We start from the raw sequence: 25,226 nt of genomic DNA, 5'->3' as shown, positions 1-25,226 counted from the left end.
CATGGGCGCCCGACACCTCTGAGACATAATCCTTTCAGCATCCAGCAGCACATACAATGAAAGAAGAGGAAGGCACTCAGGTAAAAATGCATGACAGCTTTCTACTCTTATCTTCAGTAAATGATGGTGAAAAGAAGTTAAATGAGGTAAAAGGGGACAAAGTCTCACTTATATCTTTAAGTTCACCCCCACGGCACGATTTCCACCATCTTTTCATCAGCAAGACATCAAAATTTCACATCATTAAAGTCAAAAATATAAAACAATCCACTGGCAGACAAGCAACTCCTCCCTTTGCTGTAATAATTAAAGTCAGCCTCTGTGTATAATACTGCACATCATGTTATCTAGGAAGCTTGTTAAAGCTTTGAGAGATTACATCTTCACACTCACGTCAGGTGAAAGATCATATTTCTTTAATATGTTATATATGCATTGGGATAGCATTAAATCTCAAGCGCCTGCTGTCAGTGTGAGCCCATACAATGTCCTGGGGCAGTGACACACTTCACACGAGGATGTCAAATTTAGCTAATAAAGCTTTGGCTTCAGTACAAAACCTGGCTTTAACAGAGCGGGGATCAGGTTGAATTAGACCCACCAGATATTTGCCTTTACAGAGGCTCTTTGTCAATCTCAGTGGAAAACTCGTAAGTGCGTCAAGATCCAGCAAGAGTCTGTGTGTGTGTGTGTGTGTTAGAGAACACACACCAAGACTCTAGGGGATAGAGACAATTAGGGACAGGATGGAAATCTTTCTTTGTCCCAGTGGATTTTAATCTCTCCCTCCTCCATAAATACACACATGCGAGGGCTCACCAGGTTTTTGAAGAGCGCCGTGAGCTCCTTGGTGAAGACGGAGAACTTAAGGAAAGCTGAACCCAGATCAGGATCATCTCTGTACACGCAGTTTTCTCCAAACTTCTCCAGGGCCTGAGTGTACTGCTCCTCGTTCTCTACGTGGGCTGGAAAACAGACGCACACACACACACACACAAATACACATCAGCTTTGACGGGCAGTAGGAGTCAATGGTCTTCTACTGTTGTTGCAAGTCAGAAATTAATCACTGGGGTATTCATAATGTATGGTAGACTTTCAGTGAACAAAGATCCACTTTACTGGCTGGACAATCTTTCCATTACAGCTCAGGATTTTTGTCAGAGAGGAAAGTTTTGGCCACTTGGTCTCAATTTGTTTACTTTGTATAGCTCACTGAGAAAGAATAATATGCTAACCAGCTGAAGAACAAAATGAGATAGCATCATTAGAGATGAGAACGTATGAGAATGCAGGAACGCTTTGGATCAACTAGCTTCTGACCAGTACTAAAATGATAAGCCATTTAATCAATGAGTACAGCAACAGAAAGTGTGTGTGTGTGTGTGGGCGGGGGGAGGGGGCGGTACACAAGAGAAACCTGTTGCCACATCATGACTCAAGGCCAAAGGCACGCACGCACGCACACACACATACACACACACACACACAGAGATAACAGACACAGGTACACAGATGTGGGAGGTTTATAGATGAGACTGGATAAGCTCACACCTCTGCTGCAGGAGATATGCATCATGTTATTAAAAGCCTGAGTCACTATCTGCTCCTATGAGACACTTGTGCACAAGTGGTAAAATGACAGTGTGGTCAGTGCCTGAGATAGTATAGACCGATTTTAACCACAGTTACAAAAAACAGGTTGCTTTAAAAAGACCTCTTAGATTAATTGATTAGTGGTTTATAAATTGTAGCAAAATAACCACGAAAAACTGGAACCTCCACCCCCAGCACAATTTTTCTTCTTGCCCAAGCAGCGCACCCAAACCCATTACAGTAAAACAGACAAACACCAAAACCTCAAAACCTCAAAACCTCATTTACCAAAATCGGCTACTGATTAACCTTCTGTGGATCAAATCAATAATAGTTTCGGCAGTAGTCCCTCCTGTTATAATGTATCTTACCTTTGATATACACTTCTAAAATAAATGTGATGCAGTTCATACAGATGAGCTTGGTGAGGATTAAGGATACAAAAAAGAAAAAAAAACACTATATCATTATCATTTATTGAACAAAAAACTAGAGCAAAAACAACAACAACAAAAAAAATTATAAAATGATTACACGATCAAGTAAACAGCAAGTATAAAATAACTGATGCCTGACTTTGAAGCCAAATTAACTCAAGTTTCTCAAATGGAGCTTTCTAGTAAACTAATCTTTGATGTGTAGAAGACGTTGTAAAGACATAACAAGCAATGTGAATACGTCAGCTGTGACAGGCACTTTTCACTATATTTCTGTCATTCTGTTGATCCGTTGATTAACAGATTCATTAAAAACAGCCTCTGGTTGAAAGCAGTGAAACGTGCTGTACAGGCAGCCGCAGTAAACTTCAGTCACTGCCCTGTTGTCAGACCCTCACGACACACCCGCAGCCTACTGTTTACGCGTCAGCTCCAGCTGTTCGGCTGCGGCTCCGCCAGGCCCTGAGCCAACAGGGCGGGGGCCTGCTGTTGTTTTGAAGTGGCACATGAGAGCTCCGAGTTCTGCTACTCAGTGCTGACAAACAGCTCAAACCCCCTCAGGGCTACTTAGTGACTACATGCGTATTTGTTGTAATGTGAGCTAAACACATCGCACATGCAACCTACAGCACAGAGCAGCTTTGAACCTCAAAAGACTGCATGACACGTTGAGCTGCTTTATAGGCAACGTGGCGGGTCAAAGAAGTGAGACTTGAAGACAGAGGCGACCTTTTCTATAGTTTACACTGTAAACAAAACCTGCTAATTCAGTGCTGCCCTGTGCATGTTGCCTAAACATTTTCAGCACAGTAAGTTGGTGTTCAGGGCTTTTCTTAAAGAAACACGGGCTTTGCATCAGTTCAAACCTGAGAGCTTTCAGTTACAAGAGAGTCACTCGAACAGTTAAAATAGGTCCTCTTTGAAAAAATAAGCATACCTTTAGAGAGTACAAATGTTGTTTTTACTCCTTTGCCCTAAAATGTATCTTGTGACCCCTTTTTGGGATGCCCAGGTTGGGAACTGTTGATCTAGATCCTGGAAACTTTGGGAGTGGGCTTCTTCCACATTTAAAGTTAAATAAAATGTAGTTTCAGACAAAGACAAATGTATGAAAAGGTAGAAGGGCCGTAAGCTGTGTTGTGCCTTGACCTCAGGAAACAATGACCTTGTGTTTACTGGAGGAAAGAGGCCATGACACGGTTAAACACATATAACCACTTTTACAGCAGACCCAATGGCCTGCTAATACCCTTTTGTTTCCAACATACTTAACTGTATCAAAACATATGCAGGAAATAAAATAATATGCATCTTCCAGGCATCTGCTGAGGATTATCTAACATCCTAAAGGCCTGTTTTGCAGCTTCTTCCATCTCTCTTTCTCTCTCTCACACACACACACACACACACACACAGAGGATTTAATCATCAGATAGCAGACTGGCCTCTGCTTCCTCTCCCCGTCTCTCCCACACTCATTGCTTTAAACTCGGCTCCATCAGGCCTGGTCGGCTGATGCTCCGATGCTTGCTGACACAATGTGCGGCCAACCTCAGATCAATTCCATATCTCTCTGCAGACTCTATGAAAACAACACTGGAGTCCACGGCCACTTCATGCAGCAGCTGGCACAGACAGAAGGGAGTGTAGTGATCTTTCACACGCAGGAGCGATCGAGACCAAGAATTTGAAAGACAAATAAATTAAAAAAAAAAAAAAAAAAAAAAAAGAGGATACTGAGGGAACAGCTTGACGTTTTGGTGAATACAATTACTAGCTGCTTTACTGAGAGAATAGATGATAAGGTTAATACTAGCCTCATATCTGTCAGTTAATATGAGGGTGGAGCTAAGTAGGGTTGGGTTCCATCTGCACCCAAGTTTGGAAAATACCCAAACTTGTGAAGCTTGGCAGCCAGCAAATCCCTCATCGAATTTTTTTTGGCCTCTATCTGACACTATGGCAAATTCAAAGAAAAAGAAGGACGTCTTCATTCCTTACTGAATGATTTGAATGTTCGATAAACTGCTCTCAAACCCCGCCCCTAAAGCCAGGAGCTGGGTAGTTTATCTTGGCATCAAGACTGGAAAGACAGATTTCAAAAGAACAACTCGCACCTCAAAAGCTCACCAGGAAGTCACCGCTTCAGCCAAGTAACAGTGTGCCACACACATGACCTCCTGTAAAACCACAATATTTCCCTTTTGTTTTTGTACAGAATAAAACCACAAGATATAACATGTTGATTAGTGAGCTTAAGGGGTGCTGATAGACAGACTTTTACCCCTTGGACAGAGCCAGGCCTGCTGATTCCCCCTGCCTCCAGTCTTTATGCAAAGCTCCTACAGATATGGGAGTGATATTAATCATTAAGCAAACACACACATTTTACAGAATATTGCCCATTCTTTTAAACGAGGGACTTTAAACAATTCATTACATGTGAATCCAATATAACCGCTATTTTGAGTCTTCATTCTTCTTTCTTTCAGTGTCTCTCCAAGTCTTTCTCCTCAGACATCCATGCAGTTTAATTACTTTAGAGCTTGTGGGAATCTCATTTCCTTGGTCACCTGGCAGCCAGGAAAGAAATGTGTGTGTGTGTGTGTGTGTGTGTGCGCGCGTGCATGCACTGCAGCAATTTAAAGGACATGGCCGGATCAGAATCCGTCGGATTCAGCGTTTTCCTGATGCAACATGGGCCGAGTTCTGCATTATTCAGCGGCCCCATCCAGCCATCCTGTCCACCTCTGGGCACAACAGCTGGAACGCAGCGTTCACTCGTCTGCCTCGAGTCGTTAAGTGTTCAGCAGTTTTGGCAGGCCTGTCCTAGCAGCTCCGCTCCATCAGCTCCAGGTTGTTCAGGGGTTTGAGATGCTGCTGGTTTATTCATCAAACCCCTCAAGCTGTCGACCTGACAGCTCCCTGCAGCAACACATGGCTCCCTCGCTCATCTATGCAGTTGTTTCTTTCTCTCTCTCACCTTTTTCACTTTCCTTTCCCCGTCTTGCTCTTACTCTCCGGTACTAAAGCTTACACTGTTAGCTCAGTCTCGCATGTTCTCCCCAGCGTGATAACTCTTGTAATCTTGTTTATTTTCCCCCTCATCATTCTAACCAAACCTCCATCTTCCCCTCTCCTTCTCCACCCTCATCATTACTATCACTCGAGTCAGCGCTGAAAATATCCTTGCGGGGTTGTGGGAGTGTGTTCTCTGGTTATTGAGGCAGTCAGTGCTGAGGCTCCCTGTTGTGTGTCTCATTATTCAGCCCCCCCACCATGAATAACATTCAGAAGACTCTCTCTGCTTTCACTGTTTTTCTCTATAATCTTGTTTCAGATTCTGCAGCACAACTGCTTTCCTATATTTCAGCATCTACAGTGAGGGTACATTGTCATTTACTTTCTGCAATCCAATTTAGCTTTAAGTCTTACCTGCATTAATTTTTCAATTAATTACATTTTTGCTTTAGAAGTGTCCATGTCCAAACATCATTACACATGCTTATTTGATCCATTGTAAATGTAAATATTGATAAGTGCAGCTTTATGAGTCCAGTATGTGTAGTAAGTGGCCTAAAAACAGCAGACAATACTCTGTTTGAACCGAAATCGTCGCTGTTCCTTTTTCATCCATGAACTTGTCTGTCTCATGCTCAAGAGTTACAGGCATTAAACACAGGGACATTTCCACAAACAAAACCGTGTTTCTGTTGTAAGCCCTGGTAGAAATCTGGACAAGCTTTGCTCTTCAAGACAAAAAGGCTGACTTGAAGAGCAGCAAGTCTCAAGCATGTAAACTTTGCACACAAACAGACAATATATGTACGTGTATATGCATGTTTAACAGTGAAGTGAGGTGAAAACACATCCATGCCTCAGCACCCACACACAAACACAGTGAGCTGCCCAGCTGTTCCTTTGGGGGTCTGGATCAGACAGCTGTCCCTCTGCTCTGAACAGAGCTCACACTGTTGTGGAAAAAAGACATGCTCAGCACATTGTTCAGAGGTCTCCCTCTCTCCCCCTGTCTCTCCCTCTCTGCGGGGTTCTGCCGGGCAGACCAAACAAAAGACACTGGAAACACCCAACACTGGCACACAGAGCCACAATGAGCATGGTAATAACACACAGAGGCAAACTATTCAACTCCCCCCACCCTCTGCCTCTAAGGCAGTGGAACAAATGCTTCAGGGAGGCAGGTGCTTTAATTTTCAATCTAATGTCCTTTTCTGAATTAAACTAATTATCCCTTCGAAAAGATTCAGCTCAACAGAATGCTGTGCTTTCTTACAGCAAAGACAGAAACACATTATAAAACTGATAAAGGATAAATAAAAAGGCATGGATTAATAGACTTATATACTTGTGCCCCAAAAGGGCTGGTTGGTAAAACATCTAAAGCAAGCAAAAGCCTCCAAATCCACGATTCAATCTGACTTCCAATTTAATTGACACCTATGTCAGTTCTCACACTACTGCATCTGGATTTGTAAAGATCAACAGATTATTAGGTTTATGCCCTAATAAAGTTATTTTGATTTCAAAATTCTTCATTAAGGTAGTGGTACAGTGTTCACTGTTGTAAAACACTGTCACTTCCGGTACCAGTCAGCTGATCGTCTGTGTGCATGAAGGATGAGTATATGTAAGCACAGCTGCAGGCTACAGGTAAGCTACCTGTGTCGCCTTTGAATTTTTTTTTTCTTTCGTCGGATGTGCACCAGACAGCAGACAGAGGTGAAAAAAAAATACCAGGAGAATGAGTGATGCTGCTTTTGATTTTGATGACCAAAATGAAAAAGCTAATTTTGATCACCTCTAATCTAAAGTGACTAAAGTGAGAGCAGAAAAATGAGGAAATGAATCCCTTAAGGACAGAAAGGAGGACTCACCGAGACCAGACGTGTAGATGGCCTTCACAGACTTCTTCATCTTGTACAGAACGCTGCGGTCCACATCCAGGGCCTGGACACATGGACACAAAGATTTATGCTTTAATGTATTTTGTAGATGGTGGGATATTGTTTAGCCTTACAACTAACACACGGTCGGTGTTAAATGTCTGACACAAGATTTAGAGGGCATTACTCCCCAAGACGAGCATTTTTAACAAGGTGTGACCAAAATAACAGAAACACCTGACTATGTATGATGTATGCAGTAACGATGTATGCAGTAACGTGGTATTTTTGCACTGATTTATACTGTTTGGTGATTCTGCTTTTTTGTCCATGACGTAAACACGCATATCAGAGTGATAGGTACAAAGTGTGTGTGTGTGTGTGTGTATTCCAGCACCTCTGTCTGTGAGACATGAATTATTCAAGGAAAAGCTAAGACTAAACCTGAGCTCTCTTGTCAGTCATTATGTGTGTGTGTGTGCGTGTGTGTGTGAGAGAGAGAGAGTAAATCAGTATAATAGCTTGTAGGACAAGAGCAGCGAGCATCTGAGGTCCCTTACAGGAAGGACATACCAAGTACAAACATAGCAACCTATGAATAACCACACTTTCACATGCACTGAGCCAAGGCTCACACACTAACCAGGAAAAACACCAAAAAGACAATGCAGCACTGTACCAGTGATGAGAGAAGGACTCCCTCGGGATGAGGGGGATTTTGGAAAATGAGTTTTTAGGGGCTTTATTATGCATGTCCGCCCGACCGGGCCAAAGCCGGCGCCACTTTTCCCTGCCTTGCTCCCCATCTGACTGACACATATCAGATCCCCTGGACCCTCTGAAAACAAAAACACATAATAGCTACCATTCAGCTGCAACACACATGCACAATACACATACAGACACAAACACGCACAGTCCTCTTTGCTACACCACTAGATATAAAGACAAATTTATTAAATCCATAAATCGCTGCTGTATTAATATCCAAGTTATGAACAGCCTGCTATCACAAAAACGAAAGAACCACTCAGCACTTAAGTTTTCTCCAGGGCCATATGTTTCTCACACACACACACACACACCCATACAAAGATACCCACAGAAAAGGAGCAAAGATTAAGAGACGGACAGCAGGGACTTTGGGGGCAAATTGGCAGATAAATTAAGTGTCAGAGTGAAAGAAAAGACAGGAACATTGACACTGAGCTCATTCACTCTTCTATCAGGGGTGTCTCATACGGGCCACCTATGAAGTGTCACAAAGGAGACCCGGTCAGTCTGTTAGGGTATACAGTTACACAGTGGAGAGGAAAGTTGATAGGGAAGGAAAGTCCAAATGATTCAGGTCCAGTGAAAAATCATTTTATTAAGTGAAGACCACATCTGTCCATTTGCATTTATTTGTGTTTCGGTGAGTTGTGCACAGTTGAAGATTTGTGTTCATTTTGACCACACGGTTTGGATCAAGTGCAGATCCATCTATATCTACAAGGTTAACCAAAGCGCTTTACAGTGGATGATTATGATTACATTTTCATGAGGCATTTGGCTTATTAAGCTTCAAGCAAAGTGAGCAGTGGTGCTGCATCACACAGCCAAACCGGCCAACTTATAGAGGACTGGGGTAAATGTCCAAACATCTGGTGAAAACATTAACAAGATAAGATGTGAGCCTACAAATGGGAAGAGACAACAATAATCTGTCACAATCAAGTGCTAATGTGTGATTAAAAAACCTCACCACTGCACTGAAATCCAACTACCTCACAGAGAACAGGTGTAAATACTAAAATGATTGCTGAATTCCCTTTTGATGCTTCAGTTTCTGGATCTTGGTGTTGTGCATACTGGCTCGTGGTCACACTGTCACGGCTTACTGAGACACTTAAATTCAACAGTCATGTCCTGACCTCAAGCTGATACAAAGCAATCGAACACCTTTAAACAAAAGTGATCATAAGGTAAACGACAAAAAATGTGCAGGTTATATTTAAAAACAAAATCATTTCATCATATCAACTTTCTCCAAACTAACTAAACTTCCATACAGCAGTTCTTAGAAAAGTAACATGCCAAAATTAAAATGGGATGTCTTTTACCAGAGGAACTGTGCAAATGAAAAGAAGCCCCAACCAGAAGCTGCCTGTTCCTCTGAGTAAAATTAAGACTGACATGGCTGAGGTTTTAGTTCCTCCAGCTCCTGTTAAATGACTCATCTGTTACATATGGCATCATCCCATTAGCTGTGTCTGGCTCAGATAACAGCTCAGACCAAACACAGCCACACGTGTCTGCATGGTGCTCAACGTGTATTTTCAAAACAAAACGCAGACGCAAACAGCGAGAAAAAACGCTGTGGTTCTGCAGAGCAACACAGACAGCCATCTCTGTGTACACCTACAACCACACAAAGACTTAAAAACGGTAACTGGAGACGAGCTCTGAGCGTTTTCTTAGCAGAGCTGATAGCACCTTGGGTACTGCTCTGTATGTTAAATAAACCCCCAGTACTCAGAGTGAAAGCCGTAAGGGCACTAAAAGCATCTCTTCTGCTATCTGAGTCTCTGTGAGACAGTAAAAGGTTTGATAGTGGATCTGCATTCATGGATGATTCCTGGGGCCCAAAAAAGATTATCCATTTTGAACAAAAAAAAAAAATAGTTTCAGTATTGAAGAAAGTAATTTCAAAATGACCACATAAAACATAGTTAAAACCGCCATTTATTTAATGATTATTTGATGCCATGAATGTGTTTGCTGCGAGGTCAAACAAGGGTGAGCTGCTGGAGTCAAAGCATGTTCAATCAACACTGTCTGCGTGTGTGTGTTTCATTCATAATTTACAAGAAAAGAACTGCAGGAACCTGTTTGCTTGACACAATACATGAACTGTACTGAAATGTGCCCCTTTTCTTCATTGCTGTCAGCTTAAAAATGGCCAAATGCAGGTCACATAGTCTTGCAGTTAAGCATTGTATCACAACTTTATCAAAACATACAAAAATAGCGTTCTTCCCAATTCAGATGGCAATAGTGTCGATGTTTGTGTGGAGAAAGACAAACCAAAGGAACAAGAGATTTATAGCAATCTGTTCACTGAAGCCTCTGGTGCATATGCTGCATCAGATGGCAACTATGTGCTCTGCACTTGTATCATTTGACTGCTTTGTACAGTACACCGCAACTGTGCAGCTGCATTCAACCAGTTGGTTAACATTCAGATGACCTCGCTTAGCCTCACAATCACAAGCAGCTCAAAAATGCATCAGGTCAATTTTCAACCAAACAGGTTTTGAAAGTCACAGTGAATGAAGTCACTTCTGAAAAGCTCCCAAGTATGAGTGTGTTGAACTATGTCAATAAGAAGCAGGGTTATTTTTAAAAATGGCATGTCATAACGCTGCATCTACAAAATCACATTACACCACTGCAGCTTTACGGGTCAAGCATTTGGAGTCTATAAAGTTTTCTCACTCACAAAACACTCCAGTATGGACTAAATCTACTTAATTGTGGGGGTCTACTGGTAATTTACACCACTGTCCCACAAAGTAATGCACAGAGGAGCTAACCAGCTGCTATAAAAAATACATTCAAAGCAGATGGTGTTGAAACTGCTTCTGAAAGATCTTAGAAGATAAAACAGCATGATATATTTTGCTTTATTTTTCTTTAATGGAGATAAGTCGCAGTTTGACTGACATGCGGTGATGCACATACTGCGCAGCTCCTTGTGGGTATGAAATGTTGAAGTCGTCAACGCTTTGATACTGTGACTAAACACTCATCTGGCACGCATGCGGATCCAAGCCCCCACATGACCCCACATAACGTCAGTAATCAGCCATGAATCAAACTGGCCAGCCAAAGAATTACACACACACACACACCCTGACATGGACATCACAGCTCCCATCGACCCAAGGTCTCCATCGCTCTCTCTCTCTCTCCCTTTCTTCTCTCTCTCTCTCTCACACACACACACACACACACACACACAAATCAGGCAGTACCACCCTTCAGCAGGCCCTTTCAATCTGCAGAGAGTAGTCTGGCAGGGAAAGGGGCCAGACAGACAGGGGCAATAAACCAATCCCAGCTGAACACAACTGAAACGCTACTCTAAATTATACACACTCTCACACAGACACACACACACACAGACAGGACTCTACAAGCACTTTCACACATTTGCTCTCTGATGTGCTCCAAGAAGGAGAGCAAAGTGACTCTTCTCCAAGTACCAGGCCACCACTTAAAATTACACTCTAAAATTGGACACTTTTACCCCCACCAACCCCACCCCCATGGTTTGAAAAAAAAAGAAAAAAATATCATAATGACACCGAGAGGGGAATTCCACCACCGTGTATGGTTTCAACAGGGCAGGATCAGAGCTGAATCCTCACACAATAGAGCCAGCCTCCAAGCCTGGAGCTGCTTCACAGGCACTCTTCATACAATATTAGTGCGATGTCAGCATATTTTCCTCCTCTGAGAGCCACTCACAGTAAACTACCCAGAGTGGCTTTTCTTATCCCTTCCAGCTGCTGACCAACCGTTTCAGTCTGAACAGGAGGAGCAACACGAACTGAAGCGAATTAATCCTCATCCTAATGCATGGCATCATCATCAGCGTCTTCATCATCATCACTGCGATTACAATCGGGCACCATCTGCTGCCAGCCAATCCATAGAGACTATCACAACACTGCTGGGTCATAGGGGTCGTTGCCAAGGTGATCCATTCACTTATAGTTGCGTATTTCCTGAATAGCAAAGTAATGTGTGTGGGGTTACTGATCTCTGTGAGCCGAGCACAGACAGATAATATCTAATATGTGATTGTATGGGTAGACAGAAATAAGATACTGGAAACCTAATTGATGTTGAGGAAGCTCAGAAAGACTAGAGAATTAATCTATCTTCAGAGGCAAGCTTTCTATCCTGAGAATATAACAGTTTGGTTGTTCTGAATGAGAAATATACGAGTCCAGAGATTTAATAAAAACTAAATCAAAAATAGCATTAAAGAAACAATTTAAGAAAATCCTGAAGAGACTTCTCTCTCCCAGGCTTCATAACCACTTCCTTTTGGCCTTGCAGTTACCACAACCACCTTTGGGAGAACAAGAAAATAGAGTAAGTACAGTAGAGCACCAAAGTAGGCGTAGGTAGGTGTAGGTTTCTATTAACCAGCAATTTTAACTGCTGTCACAAGGCAAAGCTCAGCTGGGTAAGCACATCCAAACCAGAACGAATGAATCCAACATGCTTGGCCCAGCGGTTGCCAAGGTCTTTAAAACCAAAACAAGAAGAGGAAATTGGTCAAAGAGGGTCACTAAGTCTTCTCTTAGGGCAGACATATTCACATCAAACACTGAAACTCCCTTTTCACAGCTACAACCCACAAGGAACGCAGAGCTAACTCTGAAAGTGCAAGCTCGACGGATAAGGTAACAGTGTGACTTGTTGGCATTATTGATGAATCAGCTGAATGCTTTGTTGGATGTAATGAGTACATTGTTTGCATGGAGAAATAAAATGTTTGTGTGTACGGAGGAGAGAGGTAAACATCTTTACAGTGTCAATTAGATTTAACTGACTGCGTTTTATACCTTAAATAAAATGATTTCCTCAATGGCAAAACGCCATTTTATGCACATAAGCGTCTGTCAACAAATCAAATGAAAACACGGGGACAAAGCGGAGGGCAAGACGCAGCTGACTACAAGACAAGCGAGTCCAGCTAACAAGCCCGTTTAATCGCAGCGGTCTCCACCTCTGACTTCGCTGTCAGAGGAAGAAAGACATTCCTGGATGATTGCATGCTGGAGTGACCGGCAGACAAGAGAGGGAGACCCAGTCCCATTGTTCCTGCCGACTAACTATGTGCTGATGACAGCATGTCTGCTTGGCAAGATGCTGTCCCGCTTTTCTCAGAGGCCCCATCACCGCACACACATACACACATCTAGTTTTAACAAAACACAATCTAAGCAGTCCTCCCTGTCTGCAGTATTGCCATCACCGCACACTTTTTTAAAACTCACACACACACACACAGAGATCTGGGTCATGTCTGATGTCCCTTTATAACTTGTCTACTAAACTTGCCTGATCCTCTGAACCTCCCCCCCTGCGACTGACATGCAAGGAAGCAGTCTGCCACATACTGTGGAAATCAGGCAACAAGAAGGCTGCAGTCTGGGATGTAATTATCCAATTTATTTGGTGCATGTGTGGCTAAAATATCTGCAATGGCTGTGGTGGGTTGTAAACCATGTTTCATGAAGGTGCCAGATGTTACAGGATAAACCCAAACATCTAAGAGTGTGTTAAAAGGTCGAGCTCATGTATGATCACACGCGCTCAGAGTAGGAACATAAATCATGGTTTTGACGTGAAAATCATGGGCAAGCCTTGACATCATGTCAATCATATTTATTTCACCGCTGTGGTGTGGTCAGTCGACACGGTTTGGAAAGGCAGCACAAAGTGAAATTGGATCTCTCAGCGAGACACTTCCAATCCATTTTCCTCTTTGATCAATTTTCAGATCAATAACTGCCACTGTCGGCGGCACATTCACAGCGTCTGTCCCTGAGAGGATAAGCACTGCTCCACAATATTACAGATGAGCTATGATGTTCTCACAAAAAGCCAAGTGACATTGGAGTAAAAGCGGTTAACCAGTCACACTACCAGCAGGATATCATGGTATGATGAGTAGCTATGGGTGGATGGGTTTGGGTCATTTCTGCATTGGTTTGGCTGTGTCAGCATGCTTCAAATAAAGTCGCTGTGAGATTGTCAAACAGCATCTGAACCTCCTTAAAACACACACAAACACATCTTTCGGATATAGGAACTGTTGCTAACAAACCAACAATACGACAAGAACAGAAGAGACGGCATGTAGCAATTAAGGTTGTCAAAGGGAAAAGGCACCACTGTTGGGTGTTAGAGAGGAGGACACATAATACAACAGCACGAAACACCCAAATGCTCATCTGAGAGCAATGTATGGAGAATTTCCCAGCAGACAAATAAATAAAACATGATATTATTAGTAGGCAGACTTGTGTGCTACACTGCATGAGACACGTTAGCTTTTCTGCAGGTGTGGCATTAAAGTGGTCACACAGTGCTGTATATAGACTGCTGGTCAGCTCTGAGAGCTGCCGTCTATGGCTCCACATGTGGTAAACATGGAAAGGACGCCCTGTCTCTACCTGAACATCCACAGTTGAAAAGCTGTGACTCATTCAAAACATATGTCAAATATACAGTTCAGCCCCGCAGACGTCAAAGTGAAGGCAGATCCCTGAGGGAGCTGTGCTCGAGTCCATTCAATAGATCTCCAAATACAAATCCACTGTAAAAGAAAAAACACCCTTTAAAGTGTTTCATTCACAACTTTTCTCAATGCTGAGTTAGTAAAGTCAATATTTACATAGAAGTGGGTTCCATGGAGCCGACCGCTAGCAGGCCATGTTTGCAGGGTTTCTCTGTCCTCTCTCACAGCTGAGAGGTGTATAGTCAGCCTGTCTGAGGGATGCATGGAAAAGTCCAGCATGCAAGTTTAGTGGAAGTGTGAGACACAGAGAGAAAGGGAGGGGGAACGTGCTTTTAATAGTGTCATAAGACTGTCTGACACACAAACACACAGGCTCGTGTACACTGCACCACTGAAAGTTAAGATCTGCCAGAGACCAAAACACATTCAAACAGATATTAAAACTTCTGTTGTGGTAGTAATATAAGGCTTTTTTGGTTACCACTCTGTTCAGTTTTTTCTGCCTGACTGCGAGTTATTCAAATATCTCATCTACCTAAAGTCTTGTGGTATTTTAGCACCGCGACACTTGTTGTTTTACAGCTCCTCAGTGAGCACTATAAAGACCACTGTTGGACCGGAGCCTCGACTGCCAGCTGCCAGAAATCACACTGAGATGACAACATCGACTGCAGTAATTAAAGTGCTGGAGAAAACAAACTTTCATGTTAACTGCTGAGCTGCTATTCAGGGTGTTTTACATTTTACAAGGTGAGAGACTGGCAGAACGTTTGTTTCGGCTTTCCAGACGGCTGTGCTTCCTCATGATGATAATTTATCAGAGCCTCAAGCTGTTACTAACCAAGTTTCAAATTAACTTCATTGTTTGTCATTGTTTTCATTTGAAAATGACCATTTCTCAATTCTTGCATTTCCTCAACCATCCTTATGTTTTTTTAAAAGGAGAATTAAGTGTGGAAGTGAGAAAAGTGCTAAAATGGCCTGCCCAACTTTGAGGAGAGTCTTTAATGACGTTTATAGATTTGCAGAGGGCTGATAAAACTGAGATGGAAGGAGGGGACGGAAAACAAGGACCAAATGTGCACCACTTTAACAGTCGGAAAAAAAACTGTCTCACAGTCTTTGGCTCTTTTCACAACGACGTATGTATCAACTTCATGATGTTGAAGCTGTCATGCCAGAGGCAAAGTGCCCAACACTTACAGCATAGTTCTATACAGAGTGATGATGCCTGAGAGAGACAGGAAAATTACCTGCTTCCTCCTGGAAAATGCTGCAGTACAACGTTACAGAGAACATGACTGGGTGTGTGTGTGAGCGTGTGCTATTGTGGACTTAAGAGCACACTTGAGTCGCATTTCAAACAGGTCCTTTTGAACTCTGCTGGGAACTTATAACATGAAAAGACTCCGAAATGTCTAAGATGTCAGGAGAGCTTCACTAACAGGCTCTACAGATTTTCTCAGAGAAACAGTTTTTAACTCTTCTTACAAGCTCTAAAGATGCTTTCTACTGTCCAAAACAGAAGGGATCTTGGAGTATGAGACCATCTGTAAGTGGCAAAACAGACTAAATTAAAATGACATTGAGGGAAATGTCTCTTGACTCACAAATGCCTCCATGCAGCATAACGCAGCTGATCTAGTTTGATCCCAGCTGAGTCAAAAGCAATCAGACCAAAGGTCCCATGAGACCCTCCAAGGAGAGTTTGTGTTAAAACATTTCCCCAACAGAGGAGAATTTTGGGTCTCCTCCTTGAGTGAAAGTGACAGCAGGACAACACAACTGTGAGGATTCACTCCTCCCAGCCCACCCTGCCCCCAAGCAGAGCCAAGCAGCCAGGACTACAAATCAGTTGTGGAGTTCATTAATGAAGAGGCAGGGCCTGTCAGGGAACAATAGCCGCCGACAGGAACCATCTCAGACAATCTGGGCCAGGACACTCTGATGGATGAGATGGGCTTTAAGTTTCCATTTACCCTCAGCGCCCCTTGCATCCAACCCCTTAACCTCTGTGTAGGACACAGACCCCCCCCCCCCCCCCCCCCCCCCCCCCCCCCCCCCCCCCCCCTTCACCTAAGACCCATTCACCATGCTGGACTGAAAGTTTCATGATCGTTTGTGCTCCGACAACCCTCATCCTGTCATTGATCAATCACATCACTTCCAAATCCCACCATCCACACTAAATGAGGCCAGACTGTGAGTAAAACCGTGAGTAAAATCATATCACATCCGAACAGTCAAAGCCCATCGGGGATCAAAGAGATCGTGGCTTTGAATCGATTGGGACAGGGCCGTGACTTTCGGCCCTGGCAAATCCATGGGGAGGACTGATGCATCTTAATGAGGGCCGGGACAGAGTCTGTCTCGGGATGATAACACAAAACCTGCTCTAGTGGGCCCTGGAGGCTAAGGGGAGACACATCTTATTTCAAACAAAGATCCCATAGGAAACGCTGAGGTCCCACATAGAGAGTCAAAAGGGGCTTTGCTATATCCAAGGTTAGGGTGACCCACAACTGAATCTGAAAATTAGAATCAAAAACAACATGTGTTGTCTTCCTCCTGAACTGTTCAGAACGCAACATGTTTCTGTTCAAGTTTTAATAAGTTTATGCAGCCTAATTACTATTCATTTCTTGGCCCATATACAATATTAATTCATAAGTGCCACTCAGAAGTTCAAGGTGCCATAGTAAATTAGGCTGTTAACTGAACCCCGTTAGTCAAGTTAAGTCTGTTCATATAGAAGGACAACACGAATCAGATGCCAGAGTTTGAGCTTCCAAATCGCCTGTTTGAGATCATTTCCCCAGCTATAGTCTTGCCAAGAACACAGCATTTGAGTATATGCGAATGGTGCCAGGACTTGACTACAAACTCCTGGTGCACTGCTATCCAAGTCAAAAACAATAACACAAACTTGTGTATCGTTCATAAATAAAAATGTGTGAGGAACAGTTTAATAAGGACACTTGTGAGAAATTATTAGTTAAACACCTAGAGTTCTCACTCAGGATTTGGAAGAGAGGATGTAGTTGGCTTTGCTTCAATGTACTTGGCCTACTCTGGTGCATTAAATACAGTAAGGCAAAGTCAAGGTACAGTGGGGACAGCAGATGTAGAGTGAGGGTGAAGGGAGGAGAGAGAACTGAAGTGATCCTGCCAGAAATCCCATTTCAATTAAAGGAAGCATTAAGCTTCTTAGGTGGTATGCTAAAGACTGGCCAGCGTGTCTGGAGGTTTGGATTGCTCACTTGGATCAGACCGCACATTTCAGGCCATGTGTGCGTGAGCGCTCGTAGATCCATCAGTGTGTCTAAAGCTATTAGATGTGGATTGCCCCTGCATTGATAATCCTTCTGTCTGAAGCCTTGTTAAAACTTTCCTCCAGGCCACCTGTTGCAAGGGGACAGCTGTTGTCTCCAGCCAGGCCACAGCCATTCCCGATCTGGTATGGGGGGAGGAATCAGGGCAGAAAAATTCTGTTGACCTGAGAATCACTGGCACATCAACACAAACTGCGGCACATGGAGAAGAGCTATGAGAGCACGCTCGTCTTCAGATGTTAACACATTAGCCATAAATTTTTTATTCTTTAAATGACACATTCGAGCACAGAGCAGTAGTGGAGAGCAAACGTTTTGTTCTGCAATAACTGGTTATGCAAATTCAAATCAGTGTAGCCACTGAGGCAACTGGAACTTAAATAAGACATCATCTCATGTTAAGTGAAGATAAGGATTCCTGTCACAGTAGAGCATGTACTCAAAACAACCGGTGGCCCGAGATTAAGCTAAGAGGTGCTATTAAGAGATGAGAGACTAAAGACAATCACAGCAGGCACTCATCAACTGCTTTTTTAACACCCATGAGATCACTGAGAATCTACCTACTACTTTACAAACGCTGTCACCTTGTCAGGAAAGCTAGAAACAGTCCATGAGAACCAGACCGAAGGCTGGTGTGGCCTGCACAGCAGGTGTCAACAGTTGCATGTGAATGGTGTAAATAACATTGCCATTCAACAAAATTAAGCAGCAAGGCAGCGCGCCTTAAGAGGGCATAGTCGGCATAGCTGGCATACCGACGTGATGAAGCTCTGCTGGATGAAATAATAGCCAAATGGAAGACAAATGACGCCAGCCTTCAGGACTGAGTCTCCCCCCAACCCTCAACAACACCAGTAATGGCCCACGAAAAGCTGACTTGGCTATAAATAACCATTATTCATCAGCAAAAAATGAATAAACTGGACAAAGGGATGTGGGCCAGAGGGAGAGTGCAGTGAATGGGTGGGTTTCTGCCACTATATAAGGGAGAATACAGGCCATGCACAAGCTGTTTTCTCTCTAGGGATACAGACCCATGATTAGTGCAGTACTGTTGAGGGTAATTGGTGAGGCACAGGATCCCAGACTGTTTCTTGGTCAATGATCAAGTCATTTAAAATGATACATACAGGAAGTCACCGATCAAGATCCCAACAATGCCATGATCTCAAGAAACTAAATGTATTGTTATTTCATTAAATTTGCTGTTTGTGTTTTTCTTACCCCTAAATACCTACATAACCAACCCTCAAAGTGGATCATGAACTGGCTCATCTCAAGCTCGAGTTGAAACTGTTTTTACTTTTCATGAAGATTTTCTGGTACTTTGTATTACCATTTAGTTTTGTGCTGTTTAATTAATTAAATTAATTAATTAATTATTAATGTTTTCTTGCAAACTGCAAGTAATTGCACAAAGGCTCATCTCAGGACATGTGTGAGCTTAGGTTATGAATGCTGTGGTATATTGTACTGGTTCTTGTCTAAGCAAAAATAAACTTTATGTAAATATACAGGGCTAGAGGGACAGACACGATAAGGACATCAAGTGCAGAACTTTGCTTATGGGCCAGGAGGCTGCACTATGTGTATTCATACAGCACTAACAGGGAAAGCCTGAGAATATATTACAAGCAAGCTTTCTGTCCAATTACAAAGCAGCTGCAACATCATGAAACATATTGTGTGTCTGTCTGAGAAACCACATACAGCTGATGAACTGATCAAAGGACTGCACTCCTGACAACACAAAAGCTTGTCTTGAATGTCAAGTAGTGATGGTCGCTTTGTAGCCACAAGCCCTAATACTCAGCAGTATTCTGCCGTCTACTGTATGTGTCAAACTCGTCGGATACCTATTGTGTTCTGGTCACAGTTCATTTGAGAAGCTGTTGATGTAAAACAGAGGGATCCCAATAACTGATCCACTCTGCTAAAAGGTTAAGAAATTCAAGTGTAACACTGTAATGTTACACAAATATACCTGTCTTCATACCTGAAACAGTAAAAGTGGATGTACTTGAGATTTGTTCAAGGAGACAACTCTATTGATTGCATCATTTTAGCAGTCTTTCGCTCTCTGCCCAGCAGGATTCAGTAACTGGGGCATTAAAAAAAAATAAAAAAAAAACAGCCACACATGCAAAAATAGACCTATGATGGCTACAATGTGTGCCAGTTTCTAGCCTCAGACAGACATCATCATGGGCCTTTCTAGGGTGAGACAAAAGCACAAGGGCATTTTCATCAAGATCAATACTTAACACAGAGGTCAGCCGAGCCCTCCAGGCTGATGCCTCCTTCAAATGGAGCCTGTGAATTCACACATTAAGTCAGAAAATTGAGAACACAATTGGCATTGTGTTATAGTGGTCTACCTCATGAAAACATCGTTGTTAGGCAACAGACAAGAAAAATGGATGTCTCCCTTTCAAAGACAGAGAATGTTATTATGTACTCAGCACTTCAGTATCAGACTTAAACAGACTTAAATAAACTAGGAAAGAAAAAGACTAAATTCTAGAAAGGCACAATATATATCTGGACGATAATTTATAATACTGGAAATGAAAAATGTATATTATACATAATATAGTATAGACCTAATAAGTCGATTTGCTTTCATTGCCTTAGCAAAAAAAAACATGTGCACACTTTTAAAGTTGGTTTGTGAACCATCAAACGCAATGAAGAACACAGTGTTGGAAAAAAAAAAAAAAAAAACATCCTGAAGAGAAAACCGGATCCTACAGCTCTTATTTCTAATAAATGTGGAACCTGCCAGAAGAAAGTCAACCCAAGTGTGGAGGAAGAAAAGCCATGTTTTTCATGAGCACAAAGGAGGAGGGGGGGTCGTAACCCAAATCCCAACATCCTCTTACTGGATAAACAGGTTTTTATTGCTGTGGCTTTACTAACACACACACAAGCTCTCTGGATGGACTCTTAATTCCAGCAGTTTAAACTACTAGCTTAATTAAGGTTGTGTCAGATGCAATTAAGTTTAGAAAGAAGTAATTATGCAACATTTGTGCACCCATTTCCCTAAAACCTCTGAGTGATTGAGTCTTCTCTACTGTTAATGTGTTTAAAGGCTTCCTATAAACAACTCGACCCACAGGTCGGTTTTAAAGGTGTTTTAAGAAGGTGAGGCTGGAAGTGTATCAGCTATTTTAAACAAGTGCAAGCTCGATTTGGAAAATACAGAGCACCGGATGCCCTCTATTCCATACATCTGGGGTAAGATGTTCTCGGGGAGGTGGTAGCATGTCTTTAATGAGAAGGGGAAAACTTGAAAAGAAAAAACAGTCAACTGCTGAAAACAATGAATGCTACCATTAATTCTAGACAGAATCGAATTTAAAATCGCACTGTGGATTGGATGAAAAAGCCTTCCTTTACTTTGATTTCTGTTCCTGTCGACTGTACTGTTGACACACACCACACGAACTGACAAATCAGTTCGTCAAAGGTGAGAAATCAAAGGTGATTTTTAAAATGGTGCGTGGACTACCTGGCAGTCCACAGACGGACACAGATGGTTTATATCTCTGCTCTGTTTGCACCAAACAGAAAGCAGTGCCTAATCCATCTGGAAAGACAAATTTACGCATTAATCACATCCATCTGCTTACAAAGGAATCTCCGTTGTCAACATGTTACAGCCACATGAAAAGCAAACTTGTGTCAAAATGGAACACATGTATTAGTAATTTAGAGTGTGACCAAAAATAAGGATTTGCCCCACTGATTTTACACATCAAAGTCTGTTTGTGGACCTTGGAAAGTAGTAATACACATGTTTTTAAAAAAAAAAAAAAAAAAAAAAAGAAGAAAGTTGTATAAAAGCCTTCAGTGGCTCCAGAGGAAGCTCCAGGAAGTCTGATAAATTATCTTAAATTGCATAACATCAGACATCAGTTGGGGCTGCAGACTACAAATCTGAAAATGAGGGGGAAAAAAAAAAAGTCCAGAGGCCTACTAGACCTTTGGAGCCTGATCCTCATCTCTGAGCCGCTGCTAGCACAACACATCGTGAATCTCAGACCGAGCTGTCAGCTGTCAAGTTGCAACGTATGTGCCAGGGATTTTGATCTCCCTTAAAATTGTCCATCACGAGTCTGACAACGGTAGAGGAGTGCAATGCCAAATCAGTAGAAAGCTCTTTCAAAGAATGCACAATCATCACTGTTCCAGCTCGACTGCACTTCCAAAACAAGCTGTAAGATACATATTCTCGGGTAAATATATTTACATAATATTAAAATGTATGTAAGCAAGTCAGCAAGCAAACAGTCAGCCCATTGTCAAAATAGGTGCCAATTTACAACACGAGACCTTGTGCTAAATGATAAACCAGCCCGCTGCAGCGTTAGAGAACACGGTGCTGCTCCCATCCTGTCAGTTCAAGGGTAAAAGCTGAGACGTGAGCGCTTATAGAACAAAAAGCTGTTTCAGAAAAGGTCGGAATCAGCACGATGTTTCAAAGTCGGCACAATGCTGAAAACAGCACAATCTGATATTTGTGTTTTCAGTCAGACCTAATGAATACACTGTATTTAGATGTATTATCACAGTCAAGGGCAAAAGAGTCATCCTCTTGAAGGTTTGTCAAATTTTTCCAGAAACACTAACTGGAATATATAAAAACTGGAATATATCAGCTATTTGTGAATGCCTGTGAATGTACATATGTAAATGTGTTTTTGCTTTGCGTGCGTGTGTTTGAGATTCCAGGCAGGCCGGTAGACAATAAGTGGAAGTGTTCCCCGTCCACCGCAGTGTTTAACTGGTCAAACAGACCAAAGTGAGTGAGGTCTTGTTGTCCCAACAATAAGCCCTTGTATTCCCTGAGTGTGGGGAGGTTAAAGGGAAACAACAACACGCTACTCTACGTCTCTGTGACAACAATTCAGCGGCAATTCAGTTCATCTCTAAAAGAACAGTTGCTGAATTTGGTTCTCAATACCCCATCAGGAACTACTGCTCAGCTACTATTTCAAAAAACACTAAATGCACACATTCATTTGCTTACAGAAAAGCACCTTCCCCTCTGAGCAGTCCCGAAACCACTCCCAATAGCAGATTAATTGCTTTTTTTTAAAAAGCAGCGGCAGGTGAGGTTTGAATGAAACGGGCCGTGGCAAATCGTCTTGACGCCCACGTGAAGCACCTGTCGGCCTGAGCAGGTGTGCATCTCGCTGCCTGGCTCAGTCCTCCAAAAATACAGCTTAAAAATAAAGTAGAAGTAAAACTTGACATTACAAGCCGATTACTTATCTCGTCTCTGCACGTGTATTGCATTCAGATGTTAGTTTTCATAATACAAAGGTGGAAGGCACCAAATGATTTGTCACGATTCCATTTGGATGACAGTCAAACACAGTGAAATCAGGAAGAAATGACCCATTTCCTCACACGACACCCAACATCTGCAAGCGTACAGAGCAGAGACACACTAACACACATAATAGACTGAGCTGCTCATGTGGGAAATTCTATTTTTGCCATCAGGCAGGGCGAGGCTCTGCCATACAGCACACAAAGTAGGGAAACTATAACAAGGGAGGGAGGGAAGCAGTGGAGGGCTGTCAGGGTACAAAGCGGAAGTGTCCTTCCTTCTGATGACCCGCAAGTTAAAGGAGGAACACAAAGTGTTACATATACACTAGAGTGCAGCTGTACTTCCTCCTCCATCACTGTGAAATTGATCATTCAGCCAAAATGCCTGCAACAGCCAGTGAAAAGAGGTCCATATGTAGATGATTATCCTTCCTCCTCAGTTTGTTTAGACTTCATTTACCTTACAGCCATTCTGTTTCTCCATATTTAATCAGCTCTGTGCAAAGGGCATATATTACATATCTGTCCTCAGAGAGGGAGCTCTCCTCTGAGTTTTCCTTCTTTTTTCTCCACTAAAGGATCATTTGTATTCATTATGGAATTATTATATTAAAAATGTGGTGAAGAAGGCATGTGGTTGTTTTTCTTGAGCACCCCTTTAAAAATAGGTGTTTTTCTGTTTCTGTTTCCATGAGTTCTGGCATATAATGAGTTGATTTTAATGTATTGTGACTTCCGGGTAAAGGTAAAATAAATAAATAAAATATTTGGGGGTCATATGCTGCACAGGCTGTAAAATCCTTTGAGTCAAATTAGTGATATAACTTGACTATTCCTGCTCTTGGTGGCTAATCATTAAACTTTGGTATAATGGCACACTAGCTCCAGGACAAAACAAAACTTGAAGAACGATGTCCGAGCTGGAGCCTGCGCGATGGATAGAAAAACGTGCACTGGAGGACCTCTAATGAAATAGAGGTGACTTACTGATCGTGAGCTGGCCTACATTTTTTGATTAAAATTATGATAATACACTATGTGGTCGGAAGGATAATTAATGTTAATTAAGGGGATTAATGTGTCTCCGAGCCCACTCCCACCAAAGTCACTCACCTCCTCCAGAGCAGCCACTGTATTCCTGCAGTGGGACATCCTGGTGGTGAAGTTGGAGGCAGTCGGCGATTTATAATCTTCATTCGTCTCTGCCACAAACTCCGAAACTGTAATTTGGTCCGGCATAATTAATCCCTTTACTGATAAGAAGAAGAAACTCTTTCCGTAACCCCCCCTTCTCGTCTGTACAGTTTTAGGACAGAAAAGTTCACAGCAGCAGCACCAGCAGTAGTGTCTCTGAAGGTCCCAGCGGGTAGTAAATCATCTCTGGTTATGTTTATGTCATTCCCTTGTTAGTTTCCAACACAATCCAGTGCAGCGGCGTCACACGCTGACTCTAGGAGTTGCAGCGTTGCCGCGTTTGCTACAAGGTGATGGGGTAAGATTATATCCCTCTGGCTTTCAGCCCACTACTCTCTTTCCATTCAGTTGCACGGGTCGTCTTCCGGTCACAGAGGAAAGTGGAGTTTCCACGGTGGAGTCTGCTATCCTCTCTCAGCGTTCCCAAACCTCCCGACAGCGCGGGTTTAACCACGTCTTCCTCCTTGCCCGGGGAAACAAACAACCAGGCGTTTTCAACTGGAGCGCAAGAAATTGACAAAGGTAGAGGAGGGGATTCAATGGATGCGCAACAGCCAATGGGAAACACCAGCTCTTAATTGGGAGCCAATCAGGATTCATGGAAGGCGTGAACTTATGCTTCCTTCAAATGCTCCTCGTAAATTGTTAAATCCTCCTGGTGGTGTGTGGCATGAAAGCCCTCAACTGCCTTATAACGTTTCACTTGTCAGGTGAGGTTATACAGAAGAACTCCTTATTAAAGGATTTAGTAGGCCTAATAATATAAATAGGAGTATCTCGAACACACTACAACTGCGACATACTGTATATACAATATATCATTAGCTTAAATGCAGTGCTAGTTAGCTCTATTTTTTATATTATATATGAATATTATGTTATTATATATGTATTATATATTATGTTATTGTATATTGTATTTTCAGCTACCGTTAAAAAGTGTGGCATTCCAGACTTTGATTTGTATATTAGATCAAAACAACATAAGAAAAGCTAGAAACCCTGCTCAATAAACAAAATAATCTATTCAATTTATTGAGAAATTTTGATAACTGTGTATATATTACTGTGCTGTAAACCCTGTAGTTATGTTTCAGTGTTATAGCTATGTGTC

The 25,226-nt window shown here is 42.4% G+C and overlaps 1 protein-coding gene across 1 annotated transcript in view; it reads right to left on the bottom strand.

The window, feature by feature from the left end:
* Positions 1-24,627, bottom strand: part of asap2a (ArfGAP with SH3 domain, ankyrin repeat and PH domain 2a) — a 49,532-nt gene extending 24,905 nt beyond the window's left edge. Inside the window, exons 1-3 of the mRNA XM_046412129.1 lie at positions 24,032-24,627; positions 6,929-7,001; positions 820-965 (exon numbers count right to left, since the gene is read on the bottom strand). Of these exons, the coding sequence (XP_046268085.1) occupies positions 820-965; positions 6,929-7,001; positions 24,032-24,157 (345 nt within the window). The 5' untranslated portion in view covers positions 24,158-24,627. The remainder of the gene's footprint in view (positions 1-819; positions 966-6,928; positions 7,002-24,031) is intronic.
* Positions 24,628-25,226: the final 599 nt, after the last annotated feature.

The sequence above is a fragment of the Scatophagus argus genome, chromosome 15 (assembly GCF_020382885.2).
Source record: "Scatophagus argus isolate fScaArg1 chromosome 15, fScaArg1.pri, whole genome shotgun sequence".
Classification (NCBI taxonomy): Eukaryota; Metazoa; Chordata; class Actinopteri; family Scatophagidae; genus Scatophagus; species Scatophagus argus.
Note: the sequence above shows the minus strand (reverse complement) of the source record. Positions and strands in the feature narration are given on the sequence as shown.